Raw genomic sequence first — 26066 nt, forward strand, 5'->3', positions numbered from 1 at the left:
CTAACCCAAATGTGCCCAACCTTTCTACATATACTTCCCAAAGATGCTATGGTGTTTCTCTTTTGTGGCTAATTCTCTATCATCCTATATATTTTCAAATGATATGTTATTCCCGGTGGACTCTCTCTGATCCCAACCACCACTTCCCCAACTAGTGTTTCTATCCTAGAGTTGCTATAGCATCATGTCCCATAATGTCTGCCCCACTGTATTTCCATTTGTTGTTTACTAGTCAGTGTCTCCCTAGGATGTAAATACGCCATTGACATCAGGCCTGTGTGCTATCATTCTGATAGCACAGACTAGAGCTGCTCCATAGGGTTTTCCAAGCTGAAATCCTTATAGAAGCAGGCTGCCGCATTGGTCTCCTCTGGAGCAGCTGATGGGTTTGAACTACTGACCTTTGTGATTAGCAGCTGAGCACTTATCCACTGGCTACACGGGCTTCCATACATGCTTCACTTGCCCCCAAACTAGCTGTTATGACCAAGCAAATGAAGAAGTCATTAACAAACTTCATCACTTGAGATAGAAAAATAGGTACAGGATGGCAAGAGACATCCTGTGCTTCCTCTTCTAATAAGGTCACAGGACAGATACAACATAAAAAGCTATTATTAAAGGATTCTAAAGACAACAATGAAAACGGTTATTTGCAAAAGGGCAAATCAACTTCAGGGAAGCTAGCAGCAATGAAAAATCTTGATTTTTCTCTCTGATTCACTAATTTTGCAGAAATATCATTCAGAACAATCTTCTGTAAAACAGATAAAAGACTAAGAAGTAACTGGATGTCTTAAACTTTCTTTACTTCAAACAAACAGGTTCTAGAAACATTGAATAGACACAATGGGTTCTGAAAAGTTGGTGGTTGATTATGTATTCAGTCCGTGTCCCCCCCCCACCCGAGGAGAAAGACTGAGTGATGTGCTTTGATAAAGATTACACATCCTCCACCACCCACCCCCTTTTTGGGGGCAGTTCTACTCTATTGTATGGGTTGCCTTGAGTTGCAAGCTAGTTAGTGGCACCTAACCACCACAACAGAACCAATTACTCCATAGCCCAGTGGCTTAAAACAATAAATACTTATTGCTCCAAATCTACAGCTCGGCTGGCAATTCTAACATAGCTAGTCCCTCTCCTGAGAGTGAGCCTGGCTTCTCAAGACTGGCCTTCCTCACCTGTGCTGTGGTTGGCTGCCTGTTAGATGGGATGGCAGAAGATGGGATGGGGCTATATCCAACAGGTAACCATAAGCAAATTCTAATGATGGTGGTTAGAAAAGAGTTCCACAAGTAGAATCATGCAAGCTAAGCATAGCTTCATAACGGACACACCATCACCTCTGCCGGCTATACTAGACATAGCCCATTACACAAATACCTCAGATTAATTGAGTAAGGAAATGGACCTTAACTAACTCTGCAGTCACAATGAAAGGGGCCATCAAACTAACAACAAAGACGTGTTGCCATCCAATCAATTCCAACAAATAATAACCCTATAGGACAGAATAGAACTGCCCCTGTGAGTTTCCAAGATTGCAATCTTTACAGAAGCAGACTGCCATACTTTCTCTCAGGGAGCAACTAGCAGCTTTGAACCACTGACCTTCCAGTTAGCAGCCAAGCTCTTCAAGGCTGCACTGCTATGGCTCCTTAAGACGGCAGATGGGCAGAAATAACCAAAGTCATTTTTGACACTCACTCTCCTACACATAGTTTACATTGGTATCTCTATACCTCAAACATACATCAAACTGTGGGCAGTTCAGTTTGGTGTATGTCCTTTCTAACGATGATTCTCATTTAGCAAGGAGTGAAATGGCAGAATATTGCTTAAGAAGGCAAGATAAATATCTGGTAAAGGTTTCCACGATCAGAACAAAAATGAAAAGATTGACACTAAATAACTCACTTTATTGTGGGTTATTTGAGATTTCAGAGAGCAGTGTACTCAGAGTGCTATTCCCAAGGCTGGAGAGCATCCTTGCTCAGTCCCCTGCATCCCTGGTGAAAGAATTCAACTAGAGTAAGCAGGGGCTCTGCCAAAGCCAGGCTTTCATAACATACGGAAATACCTGTATTTACATAATTCAGGAAAAGGACCGCCATGGACTCATTTCCCAAACATCTGCCACTAAGAGAAAAGAGGGGGGGGGGGTCTAAAAACATTGCACAACAGAAGTAACAGGGTGAGTGTGCGGAGGGTGGGGACAGGGGATGTGGGGGGGGGTGTTGGGGTGTGTGTGTGTGTGTGTGTGTGTGTCTGCCTAAGTGAGAAACTCTAATGGTAAGTGCGTATAAACCTGGCAGCCGACTAAAGAGCAAATTAAATGAAAAGAGAAAACTGCTTTTGTATGTGTGGACTGGTTTGAGTAAGGAATTTTCAGCAACCACAAATATTGTGCTGGGCTCAAACAGATAAATAGAAACCAGACCAAGTTACAGATAAGCTTAAAAGCATGCGAAGCTTCAAACCCATGTGATACGGCGAGGTGCACCTGATCCTTGGACTGAGTGGCCTAGTTTTGCTGGATGGCCCTCTACTTTCTGAAAAGTGCCACAGGATCCTCCTGACAACGAGCTCTCCTAACTCCTGCCCGGGAACTCTTAGCATTTCCGCTGTGGATTTTGTAGACAAAGATAGAACACGGAGACCTGCCAAGGTTGAAAGGATATCACTTTCAAAGGTTAAAAAAGTCCCCCACTTCTTTTTTATTTCTGATGACTACCAAATTACACCAGCCAGGCATGATCTCTGAAAGGAAAGGACTTCTGTTCTATAGGCCTGGACAACACCGGCTGCTCCAGCTCAGTGAGAAAGCACAGGAGCCGTGGCAATAAACAAGTATCTTCAGGGGGCTGCTGCACATGCTGTAAAAGTAATCTGCCAGGAAAAAGAAATGTGTGTTTGAACCTGAACTTCAGAACTCGGAACCTGATTATATTGCTAGCCCTTCTCATCAGGGCCTACTTGTGACTTTTGAAGCCACCTAACTTTCCATCAGAGCATCACGTTATACAAGATATTTACTCTTCAAATTCTGTAGGCAGTGCAGACTTTTGTACGGTGAAAGCCACTCTTCCTCTGAGTTATTACAGAATCTGTAGCTAAACATGTTATACTTTTGTATGCCATGGCATGAGCTGTAGGGGGACATTCACTGTGGATTTTCCACCTCCCCGGTTGGTCCTGCCAGCTTATGTCAATATCTAGTAAGTGGTAGTGTTTCCCCTGTCTTGCTCATTGACAATTTAAAAAGAGCATTTTGAGTTTTATCTCCAGAGGGGACATCTGAAGCATGAAGTTAGAAATTAAGTATCTATTCAGCCTGGAAGTAGGGTCTAGTATCTCAGATATTCAAAGTATTTGTGTCGTTGCTTATTTCTGCAAAGACCATCAGAAAGAGCTGCTCCAGGAAGAGTCAGTCATAACTCTTAGTCGAGCTACTCTTGACTACTAGACTACTTGAGACCACAGGTTCTGTCACCGCTTCCCAAGAGGTGTCAGCAAAGCCTTACCTCAATGTTCCCGAAATTGATTATGTAATCAATTTCACACCCTCCTCTTCGCGCCATACACACGTGGGAGTGTCACACAATAATAAAGACCTACAATAACTCTGACCCTTCTGAGTTGAACTAAATCTTCCTTTATAGAATCGTCAACCTCAAATAATCTCTCTACCATTCACCCTCGAATCAGGGAAAACTAAACTATGATAGACATTTGTGATTACTAATCCACCGGTCATTCAATCAAGTGCCCGATGAAGCACAGCTAGCCAGGACCCTAAGAGTCTACTCTAGTGAAGAAATGCTCATGACCTACAAAGAATGTCACCTGTTTGTATGCAGAGAAAAGGTGTCTCTAAAACTCTGAGAGTCGTTCCAGAATCTTACTGAGAAAAACTAAAGTTCATTTTAAAGTCTTTTAAGCCTTAATCCTAAATGACTACTATATAAATATGTACTTGTAGTATGAAGGAAAGGAATTCTAGGCACATGTAAATACAATTAAGTTCTTTGTATTTCTCCCAAGTTAGAGGTAGAAGAAAAGAAACACTAACTCAAATTTTCAGAAAAAAATGAGATTAATTCAACAAAATTTTGCTAAAGAAACAAGTAATTAACAATATATCACTGAGCCTAATTAAAGTGGAGCCTAATTAAAATGATAAGGCATATATCAGTTGGTCACATCATTTCAATGAAGGATAAGTGGTACTAAACGTTTTGTGTTTTGTTTCTTTTACTTTCAATGCATCATTTTAAAATTCAGAAGGTACATTAGTGATTCCCAGGGACTAGAGGAAGAGAAAAATACAAAGTAACTGCTAATAGGTTTGGGGTTTCTTCCTGGGGTAATGAAAATGTTCTAAAATTTGACAGTTGTACAATTATTTGATGAGCACACTAAATCACTGAACTGTGCACTTTAAAGTGGTGACTATCCTCCATCTGTAAACAACTCTGTCTAAACTTTTCTAGAATATTGTCACCCTAAAGGGTTGTTCTAATAGTCTAAATACGAACAGGTTTCTAGCACATCTTCAAAATACATCCCAAACTCCCTGCCCTCAGATTCTGACCCATAGAACAGAGCAGGGGTGTTCCTTGGAGTTTCCAAGGCTGGAAATTTCTTCCTAGTGGGTTTGAACTACTGACCTTGTAGCTAGTTAGCAGTCCAATGCTTACCCGACAGTGTCACCAGGTTTCCTTTCAAAACACAAAGTAACACTCACCATCGAAGATTGTGGCATCTTGACAGACACATTTTAAAGGAAAGATTTTTTAAAGTGAGGGGGTTTAGATGAGGGGAGCAGCTGATAGCACTGATGACTGTATAACCCCACTCCAGGGGAACGAATAACAAAATTGTACGTAAATGGATATATTGGATGGTGTAAGATGTGGCAATAAATAAAATAAGGGTTCCTGGGGGGGGTGGAGGGGATAAAGGGGAGCTGATATCGAGGAGTTTAAGAAGGAAGAAAATGTTTTGAAACTGATTGTGGTAGCAATGGTACAATACTGCTCCATGTAACTGAACTATGGAATATTATATCTGTAAGAGCTCCCAATAAAATGATAAAAAGGAAAGAGAAAAGGGTGAGGGAGGGACTAAATTCCTGTGGACTACATAAGACAAAGACACCTGTTTTCCTGGGAATTAACAGCTGTAAATACAGACAACATAAGTAATTTCACACATCAAGCTGACGTGTAATAAAATAAATCTACTCATGATTCTTCTTTCATCAAGATAACAGACTCTAACGATAAATGACTACAGCTTGTCTTGTTAAGATCAAAAGGGAATGACTTGTGCAGCAAACTATGCCTAGCAGCTAAGCTATTCAACCAGCTCAGTTACTAATGACACAAAAGCAGCCTTGCACGAAGCCACAAAAAGAGGAAAGAGCAAACACTGAGATGGGGTTCTTAAGAGACCTGATTGGTCAAGGTTGTAAATGGCTCTGCAACTTTCATTTAGAGCTTGGAGTTTTATATATCTAGATAAAAAACTGAACTATGCTGGCAAACACCATAATCATTTTTTCCCTAATTGAGTTCTCTGTAGACATTTCAGACGTACTAAAACCATAGCTGTATTAGCAGGTTTTTCCCCCTCTTATTGCTACTTTTGAGATGGGTATTGTACTTAAGTTGCCTTTGAAATAAAACAAACAGAATTAATGTCAATTGAAAAATAACTTTTTTCTAAAATCACAATCCAGAGATGCTTCAATGACAAACCGTGAAGGGCTATCTGTAACTAGCAGTATAAATAGATAACCCCATTCTTTTCAGTATCATCAACTTTATCAGTCTTTTCAGTATCATCAACTTTATCAGTCATTCTGACATACCATGCCAATTGGGGTCTCTTAATTTTATCTTAAGAAAATAAAACTGGGGTGAGGGGGGTTGCAAAGAAAAAGAAAAGAAAACTTTATTTTTTCCTATGCTTCCTCCACTGCTATCTAACTGCAACAGGAGGCGTGCGCGTGCGTGCATGCGTGTGTAAGGTGCACTTACAACATCAGGCATGATTTTTCCACTAAGTTAATAGAGGGAACCTTTCACTTTTCCAGTTTGCACCTCAAAAAGCAGTGTCATAATGTGCAGCCATAAGAAGATTAAGCTTCGCTAATTCAATGAGACCAACTGTATCAAACACCCTCAGTTCGATGGGCTGCTGCTGAGACCCTCCTCCAGCCGTCACATCCGTGACACAAGCTTGGCACAATGCCAGCCAGCGTCACAGCTCCCAAAAATGAATTCTTTGTGATTCTGCAGATTCTTCGTTCCATTTCTTCACTGAGGAGGCAAACTCCATCTGCTGTTACCACAGCTTCAACTATGTGTTTTACACAAATATTTTATACATTTTAGCTTAATGATTAACACAGCGTATGCCATTTCTGTCAAACCAACCAATGGGGAAGAGTTTATTTCTAAAAGAATTCAAAAGTAAAGATTTATTGTTTGAACAAAATAATCTCATCCTTTTTGATTTTATATATTAGTATGTTCTACATTTTTTTAGAATTTTGAGAGAGTCAATTGTAAATAAGAAAGAAGTACAAAATATGTTTCCTTCAAGAAACTTAAGTTACTGTTTCGGGACATAATAATAACACCCTTAAAAACAAACTGCCATTGAGTTGATTCTTCCTCGAAGGGACTTTGTATAAGACAGAGCCTACAGCCCCACATGGAGTGAATTTCCAAGGCTTCATGGAAGTAAACTGCCACAGCTTTCTTGTGTGGAGCAGCTAAGCCCTAACTATTGGACCAGCAGGGCACCTGAATAGTAATACAAATGGAAATCACTTGAAAGTAGCTAAATAAATGGCACTCCAGATTTTTTTCCTTCAATAAACATGATGTGAATAAAGCATGTTGAGTCTGTACCAACCATTAGTCCTAGCAGATTTCCCCCAAGAGTTATGTATAATTGATCACTTTTGCCATTAAGGTAATGAAAGTAAGAATGATGTTTGTGATAGCTAAGGTTTTATGTCATTTTGGCTGGGCCAGGATTCTTGGTAGTAGTAATTGTTGTTAGATGCCATCAAGTCAATTCCGACCCATAGCAACCCTATGCACAAGAGAAGGAAACACAACAGGACATGCACCATCTTCACAATTGTTTGGCACTCAAGACCTAATAATCCCCTATGCTGCCGTGCAATAACCTCCATAATAGGATCTGCTATGAATACTGGCTATGAGCAGCTAACCAGTTGCAAGAAGTATAGGGCAGGATGCAATACCCTTAACAATATCATATCCCTGATGCAAATCAATTAAAAAGAAAGTTTTCTCAAGGGATGGCCTGCTTCCAATATAACTAAATGCTATGGGAAAGCTTGTTAACTTTTTCCTAGATCTGGATCCTATAACTAGATCATCAACCTCTGGTTCTTTGGACCTGAGCCTATAACCTAGAATATGACCTGTCAATCTTTGGAATCATCAGAGACCTGTCATCTAACTTGACTTGGACTCAATCACTTCTGTAGCCACCTTGGAGTCATTCACCTGTTGTCTTCAGCCTGTTGTCTGCCACCATCCTGTTGTCTTCCTGCTGATCTTGGGTTCATCAGCCCCAGGAGCTACAAGAGTCAGGAACATCTGACCCACAAAAATGTTACCTGCCTAGACTTGGACTTGGCCACTTCTACAACTGTGTGAGCCATAAACTTAGACATGTGCGCATGTGTGCGCACACGCACGCGCGCGCGTACACACACACAAATATGTATGTATGTGTATATATGTTTCATTAGTACTGCTTCTCTGGAGACCCCTGCCTAAGACAAGGTTGATATAATAATGGAAATAGCTAAGGAGTACTACAGAACTTAGTCAAAGCTTAAGCCTGACTAGATAAATTTCTTCCACTTGTATTTTCTTTCCACAAGATTGGCTTCTGTTAGCCTTATTCAGGTAATAAAATAAATGATAAGTGGCTGGTAAGACATTCTGTAAGGTCTGGTGACTCCCATTATCACAAAGCTTCTCACAAATAGGCCGGAGTACCTGTTTGAAGCATATCAGGCAGGCATATTTAAAATTTGACACATGCAGAGGCCTAGTTTGAATTTCTACTCTAAGAATCAACAGTCACTAAGAAATATGAATGTATGTTTTCCCAGCAAAAAGCATGCATTTTTACAGATCTGAGCCTATCTCACCACTGTCCAGTTGATTTCTGACTCACAGCAATCACACAAAGCAGAGTATAACTACCCCATAGGTTTTCCCAGGCTGGAATCTTTATGAAAGCAGACATCCTTCTCCCATTGTGGCTGGTACATTTAAACCACCAACCTTTTATTAGCAGCTAAGTTCTTTAACCACTGTGCCACCAGGGCTCCTTTGAATCCCTCTGATTATGGACCAGGGGTATGAATAGTCTTGCTAACATGCAGAACGCATTGGAAAGTGAATTGTTGCAGATGCAGTTAGGTTAAAACTGAGCACTCTATCATGTGATCTTCTTTATGATCCATTTAATTTGTTCTAGTTTTTAATATTTTCTGCTCTTTTCAATTGAAGTTTTTGCCTGTTTTACTTTGCTATTCTTGTTAGGTTTTTTGGTTGTCTTTAAATGTTTTTCTGCATATAAAATCCAGGAGAGGTAAATCTATAGAGACAGTACTAGATTAATGATGCCTTGTGGATATGGCAGGTAGGATTGGGGAGAAATGGGGAGCGAATAACAATGAGTACAAGAATGAAGATGATTTTCTAAAATTAAATATGGTAATGATTGTACAACTCTTCTGGATGTGACTGAACTATTGAAATGTAAGATATGTGAATTATATGCCAATAAAACAGTTTTTTTTAAAGAAAAAAAAAGCATTAAAATTGAATATCTTAATATTCATTTTAAAAAGTTACAGTATCCACTGCTGGGCTGATTTCTCACTCTTGCTCTCTCTCTGATTCAAATCAGAAAGGAAAAACCACACTCCGATGATCAGGAGCATGCTCCTCACTTAGTGACCTCTCTTTGGCTCCCTTTTCAGAAAAGTTATTTTCTGAAAGACCAGCCAGTGTCTTCAAGTTGTCAATAGAACCTGTTAAGCACTACTGAAAGCCAAGAGAAGTTGCATCTCCTCAGTCTGTTATGTTACCCTAAGAAACTTCCACAACCTGTATTCATCCATTGAAGATAGGCTTTCTTTCTTAAGAACAATACAATCAAAAGAAATGACTGTTCAAAAAAAAAAGAAAGATACACTCTCATGAGCCCACAGGTATGGCTATGAATCGGAATCAACTCAATGGCAGGGAGTAAGACTATTATTTCTTAAATCCAGATAACTTTGAAAATCGATTCTTTTTTTATTTTTATTTTATTGGGCTCTTACAGCCTCATCACAATCCACACATATATCCATTTTGTCAAACACATCTGTACATACGTTGTCATCACCTTTTTCAAAACATTTTCTTTCTGCTCGAGCCCCTGGCGTCAGCTCATTTTTCACCCTCCCTCCCCCATGCTCCCTTGATAATTTATAAATCATTCTTTCTTTTCTTTTTTTCATGTTTTATATCGACTGCTGTTTCATTTTACCCACTTTTCTGCTGTCTGTCCCTTGGGATTGGGGCCACACTTCAATCATTGTGGTCAGCTCCCACTTACTCCCCCCACCGGCCCTCCCCTTACCCTCCTCGCATCACTGCTCCCCTTATTGGTCCTGAAGGGTTTATCTGTTCTGGACTAAAAAAACCCAGGTCTACTAGCAGAAGATGGAGCTTTTTTTTTTTTTATATACCTCACCTCTATTGCCATCAAGTTGATTCCAATACATAGTTTCTAAGGCTGTAGATCTTTACGGGAGCAGACAGCAGCATCTTTCTCCTTGTGCTTAGCAGCCTAACACTTAGCTGACAGCAGATATAAAAAGGGTCTCTCTGCATACTATAGAAGTGGCTGGTAAATAGAGGACTCCCAATTCAGCTGTCAGCTGCTAACTGAAAGGTTGGCAGGATGAACAATGAAGACCCAGCCACTCCACGAGAGAAAGATGAAGCGGTCTGCTTCTGTAAAAATGGACAGCCTAGGAAACCCTACGGAGCAGTTCTACTCTGCCCTATAGGATCACTATGAGTCAGAATCAGCTCGGCAGCAATGGCTGATAGATAATGCAGAGCTGAAGAGTAATCTTTTACCAAGAAATAAATGAAAAGTTCTAAATATGCCAAGTTCAAGCCAAAAGTTTAGGATCAACAGATATTATGGCAACCATATGCAATTCTAAAACTTTGGAAAGTAAACACCAAGCTATTATCAGAAAACAGCCAGATTATTAACATAATAAATATTCTGAAACAAATGTCTGATATTTCTCTTAAAATTGACATTCAGATGGACTTTCTCTGCGTGTGGGGAAAAAATTGACTTTCTTATAGAATGTTCCTACCAAACTTGAATAACCAAGGCAGCTGATATATTCAGAGTGAAAAAGAGGTCTGGCTAGGTCTTTCTGGAACAGTAATATTACTTCATAAACTATCAGTTTCATAATCTGCCAAAAATGTCTTCCCAGAGAAAGTCTTAATTAGATGTTCACACAATGCAAAGATGGAAAGAATTCATGTTTACTTTAATTATACAATTTATTCAAAACATAAGCAACTCTAAACTGTGTGGCAGAGCAGATTCATTGGTTCATAGAGAAGCCAGCTAGTTAATAAGATACTTAGACTTAACATGACGAGAAAAAAATATTATTTAAAACGCCTAACTTTTGAAACTAAGGTCGCCATTGATATAACTTTTAACTTTGAATATTTCCTCTCAAATTTCAAGCTTAAATTCTGAGCACCTCGGTTTGCAAATAGGTAAAGGATGACAGAGGCAGTCCAAAATCCATTTGCAGTGTCCCCACATCAATTCAGCCTCCATGGAATACTTTCTGACCATTAACCAAGGATGTCCTCAGGATGAATGCCTGGTGAGTACAATGCCTCCGCCCTGCTGGCCAGGCCAGAAAAAGGTAGTATCTCATTTAGGGGCTTGCCTCAGTGTCCTTGATGGAGGTCACCATACTGTGGACAGTACAGGAGATGGAATAGTCATGGGTCATGGCCGATCATTCAGCTCTGACTGCCTTAGATGGAAGACCACGGACCAATCTTGTAAGTCCTTCTATCTAACAATGTACGTGTCCCAATCATGGTCCCGTGCCCTGTGATGTACTGATCTGCCACCAATCAGGTTTCTGTGACAGTTTCTTCATCATCACCACCCCATACCTATTTATTTGGCATCTCAATCCTCAAACACCATTTCATCCTTGTAATGGTGGCTTCACTCATCTGTATGATGTGCCTATGTCTTTGTGTTGTCTTTGCCTCTCTCAAGACTAATAAATGTTCTCTTTAGTCGAGATGAGGTCTCTTTTGTACCCTAAAACACCAAGAAGACAGTAAGGGTCCCTGGTGGCACAGGGAGGTAAGCACCGGCCTATTAACCGCAAGCTTGTGGTCCAAGCCTGGGGTGAAAGATGAGGCTGCTCCCATAGAGAGCATTCTTGGAAGCCCTAGGAAGCAGTTCTACTCTGTCCTACAAAGAGTCGCTATGTGTCAGAATTGACTCAACAAAATAAGTATTGGGGCAGTAGAGTAGCACTTTGGCCCTTTGTCCATAGAGTTCCTAGAACAAAGCAATGACTTCAGATTCTTACACAAATACAAGTAAGAAGGAAAACAAAAAAGGAAAGATCTTACAATTGCAAAACAAATCTGGATATGAGACAATTAAAGGAAGTAATGCAACTAATGTGCTTAGAAGAGTGTACTGGACAGACAGGAAGCTACACTCACTACAACCTCAGAACAAAAACAGGATTTTACTAGAATCCTGGTCTCCACCAACTATCTAGTGAGAATAAAGAGCCCATATTTGGTAAACTCAAAGTTTATCTATTCAGGGCCAGTGTCTTGCCAATGTTCTTCTGGTTCCATCGACATTAATTACAACAGCTACTTGGGTGGTCGTGAACATCAATGATTTTGTTAGGCTGTTTTGGTTTGGGGTTTTTTTAAATGAACTTCATAAATGTCAAGTATTAGTTTTACTGTTTTTGAAACAAAGTTAAACTTCTTTGCATGTTGGCTAACCACATAATTCTGTGTCTAAGTACCAACAGATAGAGCTAATTCCATTTAGCTGATCTTTTCTGTTAGAATTCCTTAAGTTGTGTCTAAAAATGCATTTCCAATACATAATTCAATCCAAAAAAAAATAAAAATAATAAGCCCAATGAAACTCCTCAATCATATGTTCTTCGTTAACGCTAACTTGGATATAAAGCAATTGGCAACTGGTTCCCATTCTCCATAGTAGGCACTCAAAATTCAAACTCATTGGCATAGAGTCAGTTCCAATTCATCCCAGATAACTGCTCAACTTTATAATAATGTGAGCCTGTGTTTTACAGTCACCCCACAATTTATGCAATGAATATTGGGGGACCCTTCTGCAGTGTTATAAGAGTTTTATTAAACCAATAATTGATACTGGCATTCTTAAGTTTGACTATACATAAGGGAATTGAATTTGACTCTCAAATTTAGTAACCATCATTTGGAAATGGTTCTACTATTCCTGATTTCCAGGACTGGCCTTTGTATTAATTGCTTTCAATTCTAGCAACTACCATTAAATGGAACCTGTTCATGAGAGCTGAGACCCAGATAACTAACTAGAAGCCGTAAGGTACTAAATTCAATCTGAAAAACAGATAACTATTCATTCTAAGGAATGACTGACTTCATAAAAAACATTCTAAAGAGATGCAAAGAAGTACTTCTCTAACATTCAAAACACAGAACAGCAAAAAGGCATAATCACAGACTAACTTCAAAGAACTTATTTTTAATGCTTTACCAAGGACATTCTTACGTACATTGTAGTGGTTTTTCTTCTGCTTAGATTTATTACTGTGAGTGTGTGGGAGTGAAGAGTATACTGGCTACTGCTTTACTTTGACAGCATTGTTTTGTTTCAGGTCAAGATGCCAGGAGTTATAGTCACCACTGCTTCTGTATCCTTGGTGCAAATGTCAACAGTGAGGAAAGGGCAACTTATATCTTCATTTTTTTAGGAAAATAGCTCCATGTGGTGGACCAGATGACAAGATCTCAGGTACCTTCACAGATCTGTGGATCCTACTTTGAGGTGGACTGGCTCAATGATTCTCCACTTAGGAAGTGGGCAGAGCTCAGATTCACTGCAAGCTATGAACAGTACTACTGACGACATAGCAGCATCAAAGCCAAAATCTGGCTATAAATGCTAGCCCTTCACCCAGCCCTCTTATTCTTCTAACGATGCCAGAGTAATTTCTTTTAAGCTATAAATCGATTGCATCACTCTCTGGTTAAAATCCTTTATCTTCTTTTGGTTGCCCTTGAAATAAAATCCAAATGTGTCTCACATGGCCTATTAAGACCTGTATGATCTGATCCCTGCCTACTTCAGCATAGGCACCTTACCCGCTGTCTTACTGTCTCTACCTTAATAACGTTGAGTTTCTCTCAATGAATAAAATATGCCTACATATGCACTGTTCCTACTGTCTGGGACACTGTATTAGTCTGGGTACTTTGGAGAAACAAATCCACAGCGACTCATGTAGAAGAGAGAGTTTTATGTAAAGAAAAGGTGCATCACGAAAACATCCCAACCCAATGCTGCCCAATCCCACAAGTCCAACGTTAACCCATTAACCCAACACCAGTCCACAAAGTCTTCCACCTCACAAAACAGAGGCAATGATGCCGACTGCAGGAGGAAAGCTGAGTCAGTGAACGGATAAGCATCTCAGCACTAGCAGGGGTCTCCACACGGCTGCTCCAGCACCCAGGTGTGCATCGGAATAGGTCCATGTAGCTTCTCCTTGGGGATGTCTTGTAGGAAGTCAATCTTGCAAGCTGAAGCAGGGAACTGCTAAGGCAGCTGCACCCGATGCAACCATCACAAAACAAGAGACCCGAGAACTAGCAAGGCGAGGATTCACCACCCATTTATCCCTCCGCCTTTCAACCAGCCCCACGTGATTATCGGCCAGGCTGGCACAATTAACTAACTCAGATACCATCCACCTCTCTTTCCCTACTAACAACTACTCATTTCTTACATCTGGCTTAAACAGCACTTCCTTGGAGAAATTTTGACTGGTCCTCCAGACCCCTGAGGTGATGCTGCTCCTTTGCAGCAGCATCTTACACACTTAAAATTATATTTAAATAGTTTTGAGTGTTTTCAAACATCTCTCCTTCAACTAGATTACAAAGTCCACAAGGGCAAGAACAATTTCATTCTATCCACAAGGCCAAGCATACAGAAAGGTGTCAATAAATAAAATGTGCTAAAGAACTGACAAAGCAGTTTTTCAAAAGTACAACGAAGAATGAACAAACTTAATGGTGTGCGTTTACAAAAGATGGGTCTTTTATGTAAAACAGCATGAAGATATATATTCTTCCATCTGTTTGTAACATATTTAGTAAAACCACCAGGCTAAGATTAAGGATGGTAATCACTACACAGCTGTGTGGTATCAACAAGAAGCTAGCCAACCTCTTCAGTTATTATGCAGAGATTAAATCCTCTGTAACCAACTTCTCTGTTGGAAAAACTATCACCAGTAAGCCTTATTTCCTCCTTCCTTCAAAAAAGACACAGTTGTTGACAGTGCTGTAGGATGTAAACTATCACATGAGATGTCATTAAACAAATCTGTGCTAGGTATGCTGCCGGTTGGTTAATCTAGCTTTCCAAAAATAGCCTTTGTCATTAATGATCTCATTAATACATTCCAGCTCATTAAAGAAACCTGTATCAAAGGGAAGCCAGTAATAATTTGTGCAGTCTTTCTATTTCAGAGTCTACTTGATTTTATTATTACATTAACAGGGAGATGATGTCACTTAGAGTGCTTTTCATATAGTCGTAACATAAGCTAGCATTTCCATCTATAAGCATTTTAGAAATATTAATGGAAGGAAAGCTGGTTTATGGGTCAGAAACAGGTTACCAAGTCATGTAAACTTACCAGTTTTAGAGGCCAAAGAGAAGGGTAGCACATTGCTTATACTTCCTTGTAAAACTCACAATGAGTCTATTGGAACTTAGTGGACCCTTATAGAACAGAGTAGAATAGCCTCTGTGGGTTTCTGAGGCTGTAACGCATTACAGGAGCAGAAAGTCTCATCTTTCTTCCACGGAGTGGCTGGTGGCTTCTAACTGCTGACCTTGTGGTTATCAGCCCAACACATAACACACAACAACGCCACCAGGGCTCCTCTTCATATCGCACTAATCCATTATTGGAATAGGGTTACCAATGCCACAAGAGTGCTGGTGAGTTAATTCACTTAGCTGTTCATAGAGTAGAATGGTTGTACTGATACTATCTTGCCTGACCTAGAAATCCCAGCAGAAACACAAACTTCCCTCTCACAAATGATCATCTGAAGGGCGGAATCCAGGAAGCAAGTAAGCCTTACGACCCTTTAGAGCAGTGGTCCTCAACCTTCCTAATGCCACGACCCTTTACTAGAGTTCCTCATGTGGTGGTGACCCCCAACCATAAAATCATTTTCGTTGCTACTTCATAGCTGCAATTTTGCTACTGTTATAAATCAAGAAACCCCTGTGAAAGGGTCGTTCAGCCTCCAAAGGGGTTGAGAACCGCTGCTTTTGAGACAGACACCCACGTTCTTCATGAAAAATAAATACTGAAAAGAATAAATCAGTACTTTAATAATCAAATCATGCAGAGGCATATGAATGATGGTGTCAATGATGATTTTTAATATGGGTTTCAAAAAGAAAATACTAACTAAATAGCATCTTCCCTGGTAGACTGTCTTGTCATAGAAATTACTGTTCAGGATTGATGCTCCCAGAGCCAAAATAAGTTACTTGATAACAGCTGTATACAAACATAGGAAAACAAAACAGACTTCGACTTTCTTACACTTTCCTCTATCATGTTGAAGGCTGAAGCAAGCATTTGGTCTAAAAATTACATAAAAATTCCATCAAGGTTAATATGATGTTAAGTTTAAAAATAATTCCTAGGCTTTTTGGCAGCTTTGAGGTCTGGGAGATCCAGTCGGACCTCGGTCACTGGACTTCATTGTCCCCACCCCTTCAGTCCCTCCATGACTATTCAATAAAGTGATTGGATTGCAAAAATAAATCCTAGAGATGTGAAGTTTTACACTGTAAACATGAGGTGTGTGTATATACTTATGTATATATGCATGTATGCATATATAAGTTGAATATACCACGAAAACAAAAATCAACTATTAGCTATTCAAACATAATGGGAGCAACCCTGTACATAAGATTAACCTGTTAATTATAAGTAACTCTTGCCTGTCAGTAAAAGTTAACTACCATAGTAGTATTTTATTTTAAGTGATAGGACATAAATAAGAGTAATAACTTTGCATCTGTTTCATTAGTAACTATAAACTGATGTTAACAGTGAAGACACTATAGATTAGTTTTACTAGCAAGTCAAATTAAATCACCAACTCAACATTAAGGGCAAACATGAAAATCATCTTCCTTGACCTTTAGTGCTTTTACAGCTTTAAACCAAATCACCATAAAAGCAAAATATGGTTAATGAATGGCCAGGCTGTTTTTGATGCATTGTTTTCAAAATGCTCCAAAATAATTGATTAAATGAGCTCTATTTTAGGCTCATACCAATCCCTTAGGAAAACTAACTCGAGTTTCAAATCCTACTCAGTCCACTTCCTTAAACTTTTCTAGGAGCTTAGTTCCAAAGGATTTTTGTTTTGTGCTAGAAACTGAGAATACTGGCATTGTTCCATTTAAATTACAAGGGGTTACACACAAAACCCAACTTCCTGTGCCTATGTGACAAATTAATCCAGATAAATACGAGCAAAACAACCCAGGCAGAAACCAATTCCAAGGCACCTAACAAATACATAGGTGAATTAAAGGCAGAGACTTAAAGTTGCAACTCGCACACATAATGTGAATGGTGATGTTTAGATAAGTTCTACTACGACCTTTAGAGAGCCCTTGCTAGAAGAGACCTGACAGAGGATACTCTGAAGATAGATTTTGGGTTCCCACTGTCCCCGAAAGCTCTCTACAAAGTGGGTGTTCACAATTTAACCTGATACTTTACCTTTCATCATATTTGCATTTTACTCAAACAGCTTTGCTATCAGAGACTATTGTGAACTTGATCATGGTGGAGGGAACATGGTATAATTTGACACTTGGTCAGCTGACCTCCATCTTGACCCAACCTGAATTTGATCTAGACTTAAGTATTTCTTGCTTGTTCCACAACAAACATTTCTTCCCTGGCTTTTAAAATATTGATGGTGTCTTTTTCTTTCTTATTCTTTATTTAATTTTTACATTATTATTTTTATCTTGTTTTTGCTTTTTATTGTTACTACTGGGTTTCTAAGTTTGTGAAGCACAAGAGTAGAAGCCGCACAGAGATAATATGCATGCAGTGGTTTATCAGGGATGTGGGGAGGGGAGAATATGGAGGGGACAGGGTTTGTGGAGCAAACAAGGAATCCAGGAGCAAGGAGCTAGCACTGGACCTGATTGTGATGATCTCTATACAACTCATTGTGAAAGTGATCAAACCATGGATGTGCACAAACCACTGGGGGGAAAAGGATGTTGATATAATGTGAAAAGTGTGGCCAGTATTAATGAACAGTATGTATAGAAATTGTTTAATAGGATCCTAATTTGCTATGTAAACGCTCATCAAAACACAATAAATTTTTTAAAAGAAAAGACTACTGGTAACTCTGCAATGGATTATTATCTTTTAATCTTACAGGCTTTGTAACTACTGTGTGGTTCTCAATAGCACTGAAATCAAGGAGATCTGAATAAAGCAAACAATTTTGAGAAGCATACATTGAAATGATTTTTTGGTAAAATTGAAAGAAGATCCACATCTTTCTCATAGTTAAACCTACAGAAAAGGCAGGCAAACAGAAAACTATACCAAACTAACACACTCATCAATCATAGTCACCATTTGAGAGTTAGTCTCCTTACAGTCAGATCTCATGGGGGTGGGAGTCAGAGGTCCTTTAAGAAGTGTCTGAGCTTGACTAGGGAAATAAGGATAAAAAGGCTCAAAAGAGGAGGGGGGGCGGAGCTCCACTGCTAAATCCTAATCACATTTTGCTAGAGTCAAAATTATTCATTTCATATAACACTACCACTAACACATTTATAAAAATGTATAAATATATTTTAACTACCCTTATGGGGGGGGGGGAAATCTATTCATTTTTTTAAAATGCTGGTAGCTATTTAAACAGATCGAAATAAAAAGCATCCATATGGTTTTACAATGATAAAACCACGAGATTATGTTCAACACTAATTAGCATTAAATTAGGCAAAAGAAAATAGGGCTATATCAGATATTGCAGCAACGTGACCTAAACGGTGTAATTTCTTATTCTAAACCTGTGTCACTGAAAGAGTACCATTATGAATATAACACCACCTCATTTATCTGGCAGTCTGGAGGGTCAAAACCCTGCCCAGAAATCAGGAAGCAAGAAAAAGTTTCCTAGCAGCCAAAGTGGATGGCAAAAATACACTAACTGCTTCTCCTTATCTGCTGATCTTTCAGAAGGAAAAAACAAAAAGGGAAGGATGAGCTTCTCCTCTGCAGACCAACAGAGGAAGAACATCAAGAAGTAACAATGAAGGGAAAGGAAAAACCAATAAACGGTAACAGCCATCAAGAACTCAGCAAGCTGTGAACAGGCATGCATATGCCAAGACTTTCAGAGGCCTATTATACCACAACATCATAATTTATGAATTATGAAGATGATTAATTATATTTAAAACATTTATGAATAATGAAAGGTACGCATGCATTCTTTTAAGTGTCCCCAAAAATACTTAACACAAGGGTGGGAGACCTTTCAGTTATACAAGGGTTTATTTTTCTGGGATCCATTTGTGTGAATAATCCTGTGGAGACTTTACAACTATATTTAGGTATGTGACTATGGAGTCAAACCCAAGTGCCTCTGGTTCTGACAACAAAATACATAGCTTTTCCATTATGTCATGCCAAATTTTTAATTCTTCACCTTTACAAATAATTTATAATGTATTTTCTGCAGGAGCAGTGAATTATTTAATGTGGATTTTCTTATTTTGTTTTTAATGTGGCTCCTCTAGCCAGAGTCTCTAACACCTACCAAATGACTTTTCTGTGAATGGGTCTGGTAAGAGGATGAGGGAAGATACTGATAGGATTCACTTGTGAGAAATTGTGAACAAGATTCCAGGGACTGTCATCAATGAGCCCTCTGAGAAGCAGAAGGAAGAATCTCATTACAGTGGAGCATGTCCTCTGAACCTGAGATCCCTGCACAGTGAACCGCCTGGATCCAGAAGACATCTGGGACATCAAAGGTGCAGCAGCAGAACCAAGAGCCAGAGGATGGAACAGAGTGATGGACTTCCCAACCCAAGGAGCAAGTGAAGCTGCGAGCTTTTGTGCAGGAGCCTGGCTTGGAGAGCGGGTGCCTCGGGGCATTTAATTCAGGGAGCTGGTTTTGCTGACCCATGGAACTCGAGCTGAATCCCTTCAAGTTGAGGGTTCTGGTAGAAAAGCACGTACCTTTGGGCATTTATTAGCAGATGTAAAGGAACTCTTAATATGTCTTGATAAACAACTATCCTGAGAATTTCTCACTGGTATGATAACCTGTGAACTTCCTTAGTAAGCACTTTAATCGTGAATTTTGTCTGTGAGTGCTGTTATAGCCATTGCAATGGGAATTAGAACCTAGACATCAAGTAAAGAATACTAAGACAACTATCAAAAGCACTTACTACTATTGTTTATCTTCATTTCCCTAGGAACTTACACCCAGCATGTAAGTGTCTAAGAAGGGATTTTATCAATTTGTCTGGGATATACTGGCTTTTTAAATTTTTTCATAAACCTCTCAAGATCTTTAATTAATGTATTAACTCTTTTGTATTATGACTCTCCAAAAGGAGGAGAGTGGAATCTTTTCTCTTTGGACATCCTACAGATAACAGCACTCCAGAGAATACATTTAGAACCCCTGCTATGTATAATCCAATGCAGATAGTTCCTAACCTCTCAAATCTAAGTAAAAATGATATAGTGAAAATGTATTCAAGAATAAGTGGAATGTAAATAACTATAACCTTCATGAATGGCCCTCTTTACTTTTATTGTACATTCAACTTTAGACCAGTATTAAGCTCTCGTCCATCAATGTTTCAAATTGATATACTTCAAAGCTACTTTGATATACTTCAAAGCTACAAATAACAATAGTGAACACCTGTATATCCTTCACTTGATTTTGCTATTCTTGTTTTTGCAACCTCGTTTTTTTCTCACTCTTCTTATCCATATATATGTCCACACATGTGTGTGCATGTGCAGAAGGACTCACCTGTAACTAAACAGGATTCCATGGAATACTTATTAAATAGATATAGATATATATAGAGAGAGCGAAGGTTAGTACATGCACACAAGCCTGATGGTGCTGCAGGCTGTGAGATAAGCATTAGACTGTGAACCAAAAGGCTAACTCATCAAGCACTTCACTGAAGAAAGATGAGGCTGCCTGTTCCCATCAAGATTTACCATCTCAGGAACCCCCAGGATCAGTTCTACTCTGGTTCAGGGTCGCTGTGAGTTGGAATGGACTAGATGGCAGTGGGTTTGGGTTTGGGTTTGGGTTTGGTGATAGGCAGAGCTCCATGCTGAGCTGGAATCTGCTAAATTCTGTACTAGGGACTTAGATCTCACTAGTAATACTTGTACTCCCACTCTGACATGACTACAAATTCAAATTTTAAATGACTCTTGGTCAGACCATATATATTCACAAGCTGAAATGACTTCCTTTGAGTATGTACACATTCTTCCTATTTCATTAGCATCTGGTTTCCCTTAGCATTTGCTTCCAAGTACAATGTAGTAAGCTGGGTCTCATTATCTCTTTCTCATTCTGGTAAATTTGGGTACAACAACCAAAAAAAAAGATTAATTGCCATCTTACACTTACTCCTTCTTATTTTATTTCATTCTTAAACAGTCCTGTTATCTGGATTGTGTTTATACTGAATCTCCTGGAATCAAAAAGTTAAGCATCTCCAACTCACACCCAGAAGAGGAATCCATAATTTAACTTGGTGCCCTCAGGTCAGAAGAAAAAAGGAGATGTCACGTTGCTCTCCACCAGAAGAGCTGCTCACCCAATTCCTCATTCTGAGCTGCCAGGGTAACTATTGCATCTGAACTAATTCATTATAGGTGTTGCTTACATGAAGTCTGACATTGACCTTGGCAAGCTCCACATTTTGTTCCGCCTCTGCCGTGAGCCATCGCCTGGCAAGCACTCACCGTGTATGTTAAGCACTAAATGTCTGAATCACACTGCAGTGACACAAGGTTTCAGGTATTTGGAGGCTTTCTACACCAGGGTCAGAGTATTCCAAGACTATATTTTCCAGTTGCCCAAAATTGAAAGCTAGGAAGGAGAGATTAATTATTTAAATAAAAAAGGAGAGGGCAGATTCAAGGAACAGGGGAAAGAAAAAGAATGTTACTATTATGAGCACATAGGGAGCGTGTTGAAATAATCTGAGTTTAAATCCTAAAGTAGCCTTAACAACATCTCCAAAAGGAAAGGGACCTCATGAGACTGCCAGTCAATGTTTATCTCTGTCCTGACTGTCAACACAGAAGAGGAGAGAAGGCAATGAACAGCAGGGTGACCTACTGACCAAAGTGAGGTCCACTGAAAACCAGTGCACAGCCCCTTTCTCAGGGAGTCCCCAGTCACACGCCTGTAGAACTTTATCTGTGCTCTTTGGAAGATTAACAAAGTTAACTAGTCAACTACCCTACTCAGAACCTTCTAAATATTACTGTGGACCATTACACTAGTAGCAAAGCTTCTCAAATACATTTGTCATGAAATGCCTTTCTTCACACTGTATCTAATTTATATATCCCAGAAATCAATTTGGGAAAAGTGATTATGAGTTCATAAAGTTATTGAGTTAACAAGTATCAGAACATATCATCCAGACTGGTCCTTAAATAGCGCTGACAACAAAGTGTTTATCCCAACTCCTGGATTCCATATTTACAAGAATGGGTTTGTTCTTCCCTGGTAGCATTAATATCCAATATTGAATTTCCCATCCTACCCTCATATAGAAGTTCTCTAAATCTACATCGCGTAATAGTTGTGGCTGAATGGCCCTTCTCCTTCTCACTGCCCTTCTCTGTGGGAGCCATTGTGCCAGGGCCAGGTTGGAAAGCAGTGGTTCATTTTTATCACTATTTTACCTAGACATTTTACTGATAAAGACTACTGAATTTCCTATAATATCCATTTCATGTAAAAGAAAATCTATAATATTTTTAACCACACATTTGCTAACTAATTATGTTCAAAATTTCCTGATGGTAAAATTTCCTAATGGGAAAATATCCTCGAATCTTCAGAATAAACCCTATTTGGTCATGAGATACTATTAATTTAGATTACTGATAAATTTTATTTAATGCTGAAATAAGGAATATATTTTAAGTTTACATAATATAAGTATTTCTGAAGCTACTTATGCTATAAGATGAAAAAAAGGAATCAACATTACCAGACCCTTTATTCAAATGTACACATTAGTATTGATATGAATTGTCTAATTTCATTTCCTTTCTGGGCCAGTTAATTTTGTTTCCTTTCTATAGATGGACAACTTTATCTTTTGTCATTTATTCTAAGGATTAACGTCAGTAAACATAAAGCATCCAAGAATGTACAGAGTAAATTTGAATGTTAGTGAAGCAATTCATAAAAATCAGAAAACTAAATGGTAAAAACAAACTTTTTTGAAAGCACAAAATTATTTTTAACATAAATATAACATGTATAAGACCATCTATAGTTTTTAATTTATAAAGTTATTCATGTTAATTTTCTCTAGGCAATTATAAATAATGTACTCTGGTAAAGAACTGTGAATACTAAATATGGATCTCATAATATAATAAAAACAGGAATAAACAGTTCAACAATTTCCTTTAGTATTCTTTGGTGAGCGACCAATATATAAAAGTTCAAAACTGCCTTCTAATAATCATTTGATCAAATTTTATTACTTTCAAAATAACTATCATAGAACCAATGATTATCTTTTAAAATGTGTTAGCTAGTGCACGAAGATGGAAATCAATACTATTAAAAAAACTAATACAATCACAATAATTAAAATCACAACTTCAACACCGTTTGAGTCCACTTAATAATATCACTCTGATCCATAGTGTCACCTTATAAAAACTATTGGAATTTATATTTAATCTTATACTATCCGTTAAACTCAAAGTAAAGTTACAAACTAACTGCCATCAGGTCAATGCCAACTCGTAGTGACTAACTCTACAGGACAGGCTAAACTGGCCCCTGTGGGTTGCCGAGACTTAACTCTTTACAAAAACAGAAAGCCCCGTCTTTCTCCCAAGGTGCAGTTGGTGGTTTTGAACTGCTGACCTTACAGATCATAGCCCAACACGTAACACTACGACACCAGGGCTATGGTTTTACTATTGTTTCCTACGTTTTTGTCGTTGTTGTTGTTGTTTTCTAAATCATTTTATTGGGGGCTCATACAACTCTTATCACAATCCATACATCTATCCATTGTGTCAAGCACATTTGTACATTCGTTGCCCTCATCATTCTTAAAACATTTGCTCTCCACTTAAGTCCTTGGTATCAGCTCATTTTTCCCCCTCCTTCCCTGCTCCCCTCTCCCTCATGAACCTTTGATAATTTATAAATTATTATTTTGTCATGTCTTACACTGTCTGATGTCTCCCTCCCTTCACCCACTTTTCTGTTGTCCGTCCCCCGGGGAAGAGGTTATATGTAGATCCTTATAATCGGTTCCCCCATTCTACCCTACCTTCCCTCCAACCTCCAGTATCGCCACTCTCATCTCTAGTCCTGAAAGGATCATCTGTCCTGGATTCCCTGTTTGCAGTTCCTATCTGTACCTCTGGTCTAGCCAGATTTGTAAAGTGTAATTGGGATCATGATAGTGGGGGAGGAGGAAGCATTTAGATACTATAGGAAAGTTGTACGTTTCATTGCTGCTACACTGTACCCTGACTGGCTCGTCTCCTCCCTGTGACCCTTCTGTAAGGGAATGTCCCGTTACCTATAGATGGGCTTTGGGTCCCCAATCTGCACTCCCCCTCATTTACAATGATATGATTTTTTGTTCTTTGATGCCTAGTAACTGATCCCTTTGGCCCCTCGTGGTCACACAGGCTGGTGTGCTTCTTCCATGTGGGCTTTGTTGCTTCTGAGTTAGATGGCCGCTTGTTTACCTTTAAGCCTTTAAGACCCCACATGCTATATCTTTTTATAGTCAGGCACCATCAGCTTTCTTCACCACATTTGCTTATGTACACATTTGTCTTCAGTGATCGTGTCGGGAAGGTGAGCATCATGGAATGCCAACTTAATAGAACAAAATGTTCTTGCACTGAGGAAGTACTTGAGTGGAGGCCCAATGTCCAACTTATAAATATATGCACGTAGATCTATTTCCCCATCATCGTTTCCTACTTTACTGTTAAGACTATTAAATATTTAAAGACAGGAATGTAAAAAAGAGACAGGAATCTATTAAATAGATTATCAATAATACTCACGCGTCATTTGAGCAAGTCATAAATTCTCCCTTTATTTTGGGATGCCATGAGCCAGTATGAAGCATTGCTGTGTGACCCTTAAAAATTAAAGAAAAAATATTTTTTTAAATGATAAAACATAAAATTGATCAGAAACCAATAGCTCACACTTGCACTTCTTCTTATCGTTTTAATTCCTTAGTCTGTTTTAAGTTAATATTTACAAGACAGATTCTCATACAATAATTCACACACAAATTGGTCTGTAGCATTGGTTACAATCCTGGTAACTTGTCAGAATTCTCACCATTTCAACCGACCTACCCCGTTTCCATCCATCCAGTTGTCTTGCCCCTCCTTGCTATCTTATCTTTGCCTTCATATAAATATTCACTCTTTGGACTTACAGAGTTGACTGGCTAAAGGAGCAAATTCTTCATGGACATTGTTGCTTATTTTATAAGCCAATCTGTTATTTGGTTGAAGGTGACCACTGGGATTCCGGTTAAAAGGGTATATTAAGAAAAAGTCATGGGAGTTCCTTAGTCTTACACCGTATATCATACCTATCTTCCTATGTTATCACGAGTGGTAATGTAGAGCTCTCAATGTCTTCATTTACCTTAGTCAAGTTGATTTCTCTCATATTGTATATTGCCTTTCTCATCAACAGAACTTTTACATGTCTACTATCTAGTAGGTGATTCCGACTTCTCTCCACTCCCACCACTGGTAACCAAACAATGTTTTTTTCTGAGTGTCTACCTACTCTTGACTTTTTGTTACAATGGTATCATGTAATAGTTGCCCTGCTTTGATTGGTTTATTCACAAAGCACACAATATCTTTCAGATTCATCTATGATTTAAGATAGTTGTCAGATACATCATTATTCTTTATTATATAGTATTCTATTATGTGCATGTACCACTATTTGTCCATTTGTCCACTAATATACACTTAGGTGCTTATCATTTTTTGCTTTTGTGAATAATGCGAAAACATGGGTGAACATATGCCTATTCATTCCCCTGCCCTTAGCTCTCTAAACTATAGACCTAGGATTGGGATTGCTGGATGATAAGCTACTTCTACTTCTAGCTTTTTAAATAAGCACCATCTGGTTTCCCATAAGGGTTTTAACATTTACAATCCCACTAATGTATAAGTATATCAGAGTTTCAATTTCTCCATGATCCCAACAGTATTTGTTGCCCCCCCACCCCCACTTCTTTTTTTAGTTATTTTATTGGGGGCT

General features: G+C 38.8%; 1 protein-coding gene across 1 annotated transcript in view; it reads right to left on the reverse strand.

Moving 5' to 3' along the window:
• WDR70 (WD repeat domain 70) overlaps positions 1–26066 on the reverse strand; it is a 325699-nt gene that overhangs the window by 165313 nt on the left and 134320 nt on the right. The window contains exon 9 of the mRNA XM_045285256.1: positions 24830–24906. Coding sequence (XP_045141191.1) covers positions 24830–24906 — 77 coding nt within the window. The remainder of the gene's footprint in view (positions 1–24829; positions 24907–26066) is intronic.

Source organism: Echinops telfairi, unplaced genomic scaffold, assembly GCF_000313985.2.
Source record: "Echinops telfairi isolate 266 unplaced genomic scaffold, ASM31398v2 ScPeMD7_7469;HRSCAF=8507_1, whole genome shotgun sequence".
Lineage (NCBI taxonomy): Eukaryota > Metazoa > Chordata > Mammalia > Afrosoricida > Tenrecidae > Echinops > Echinops telfairi.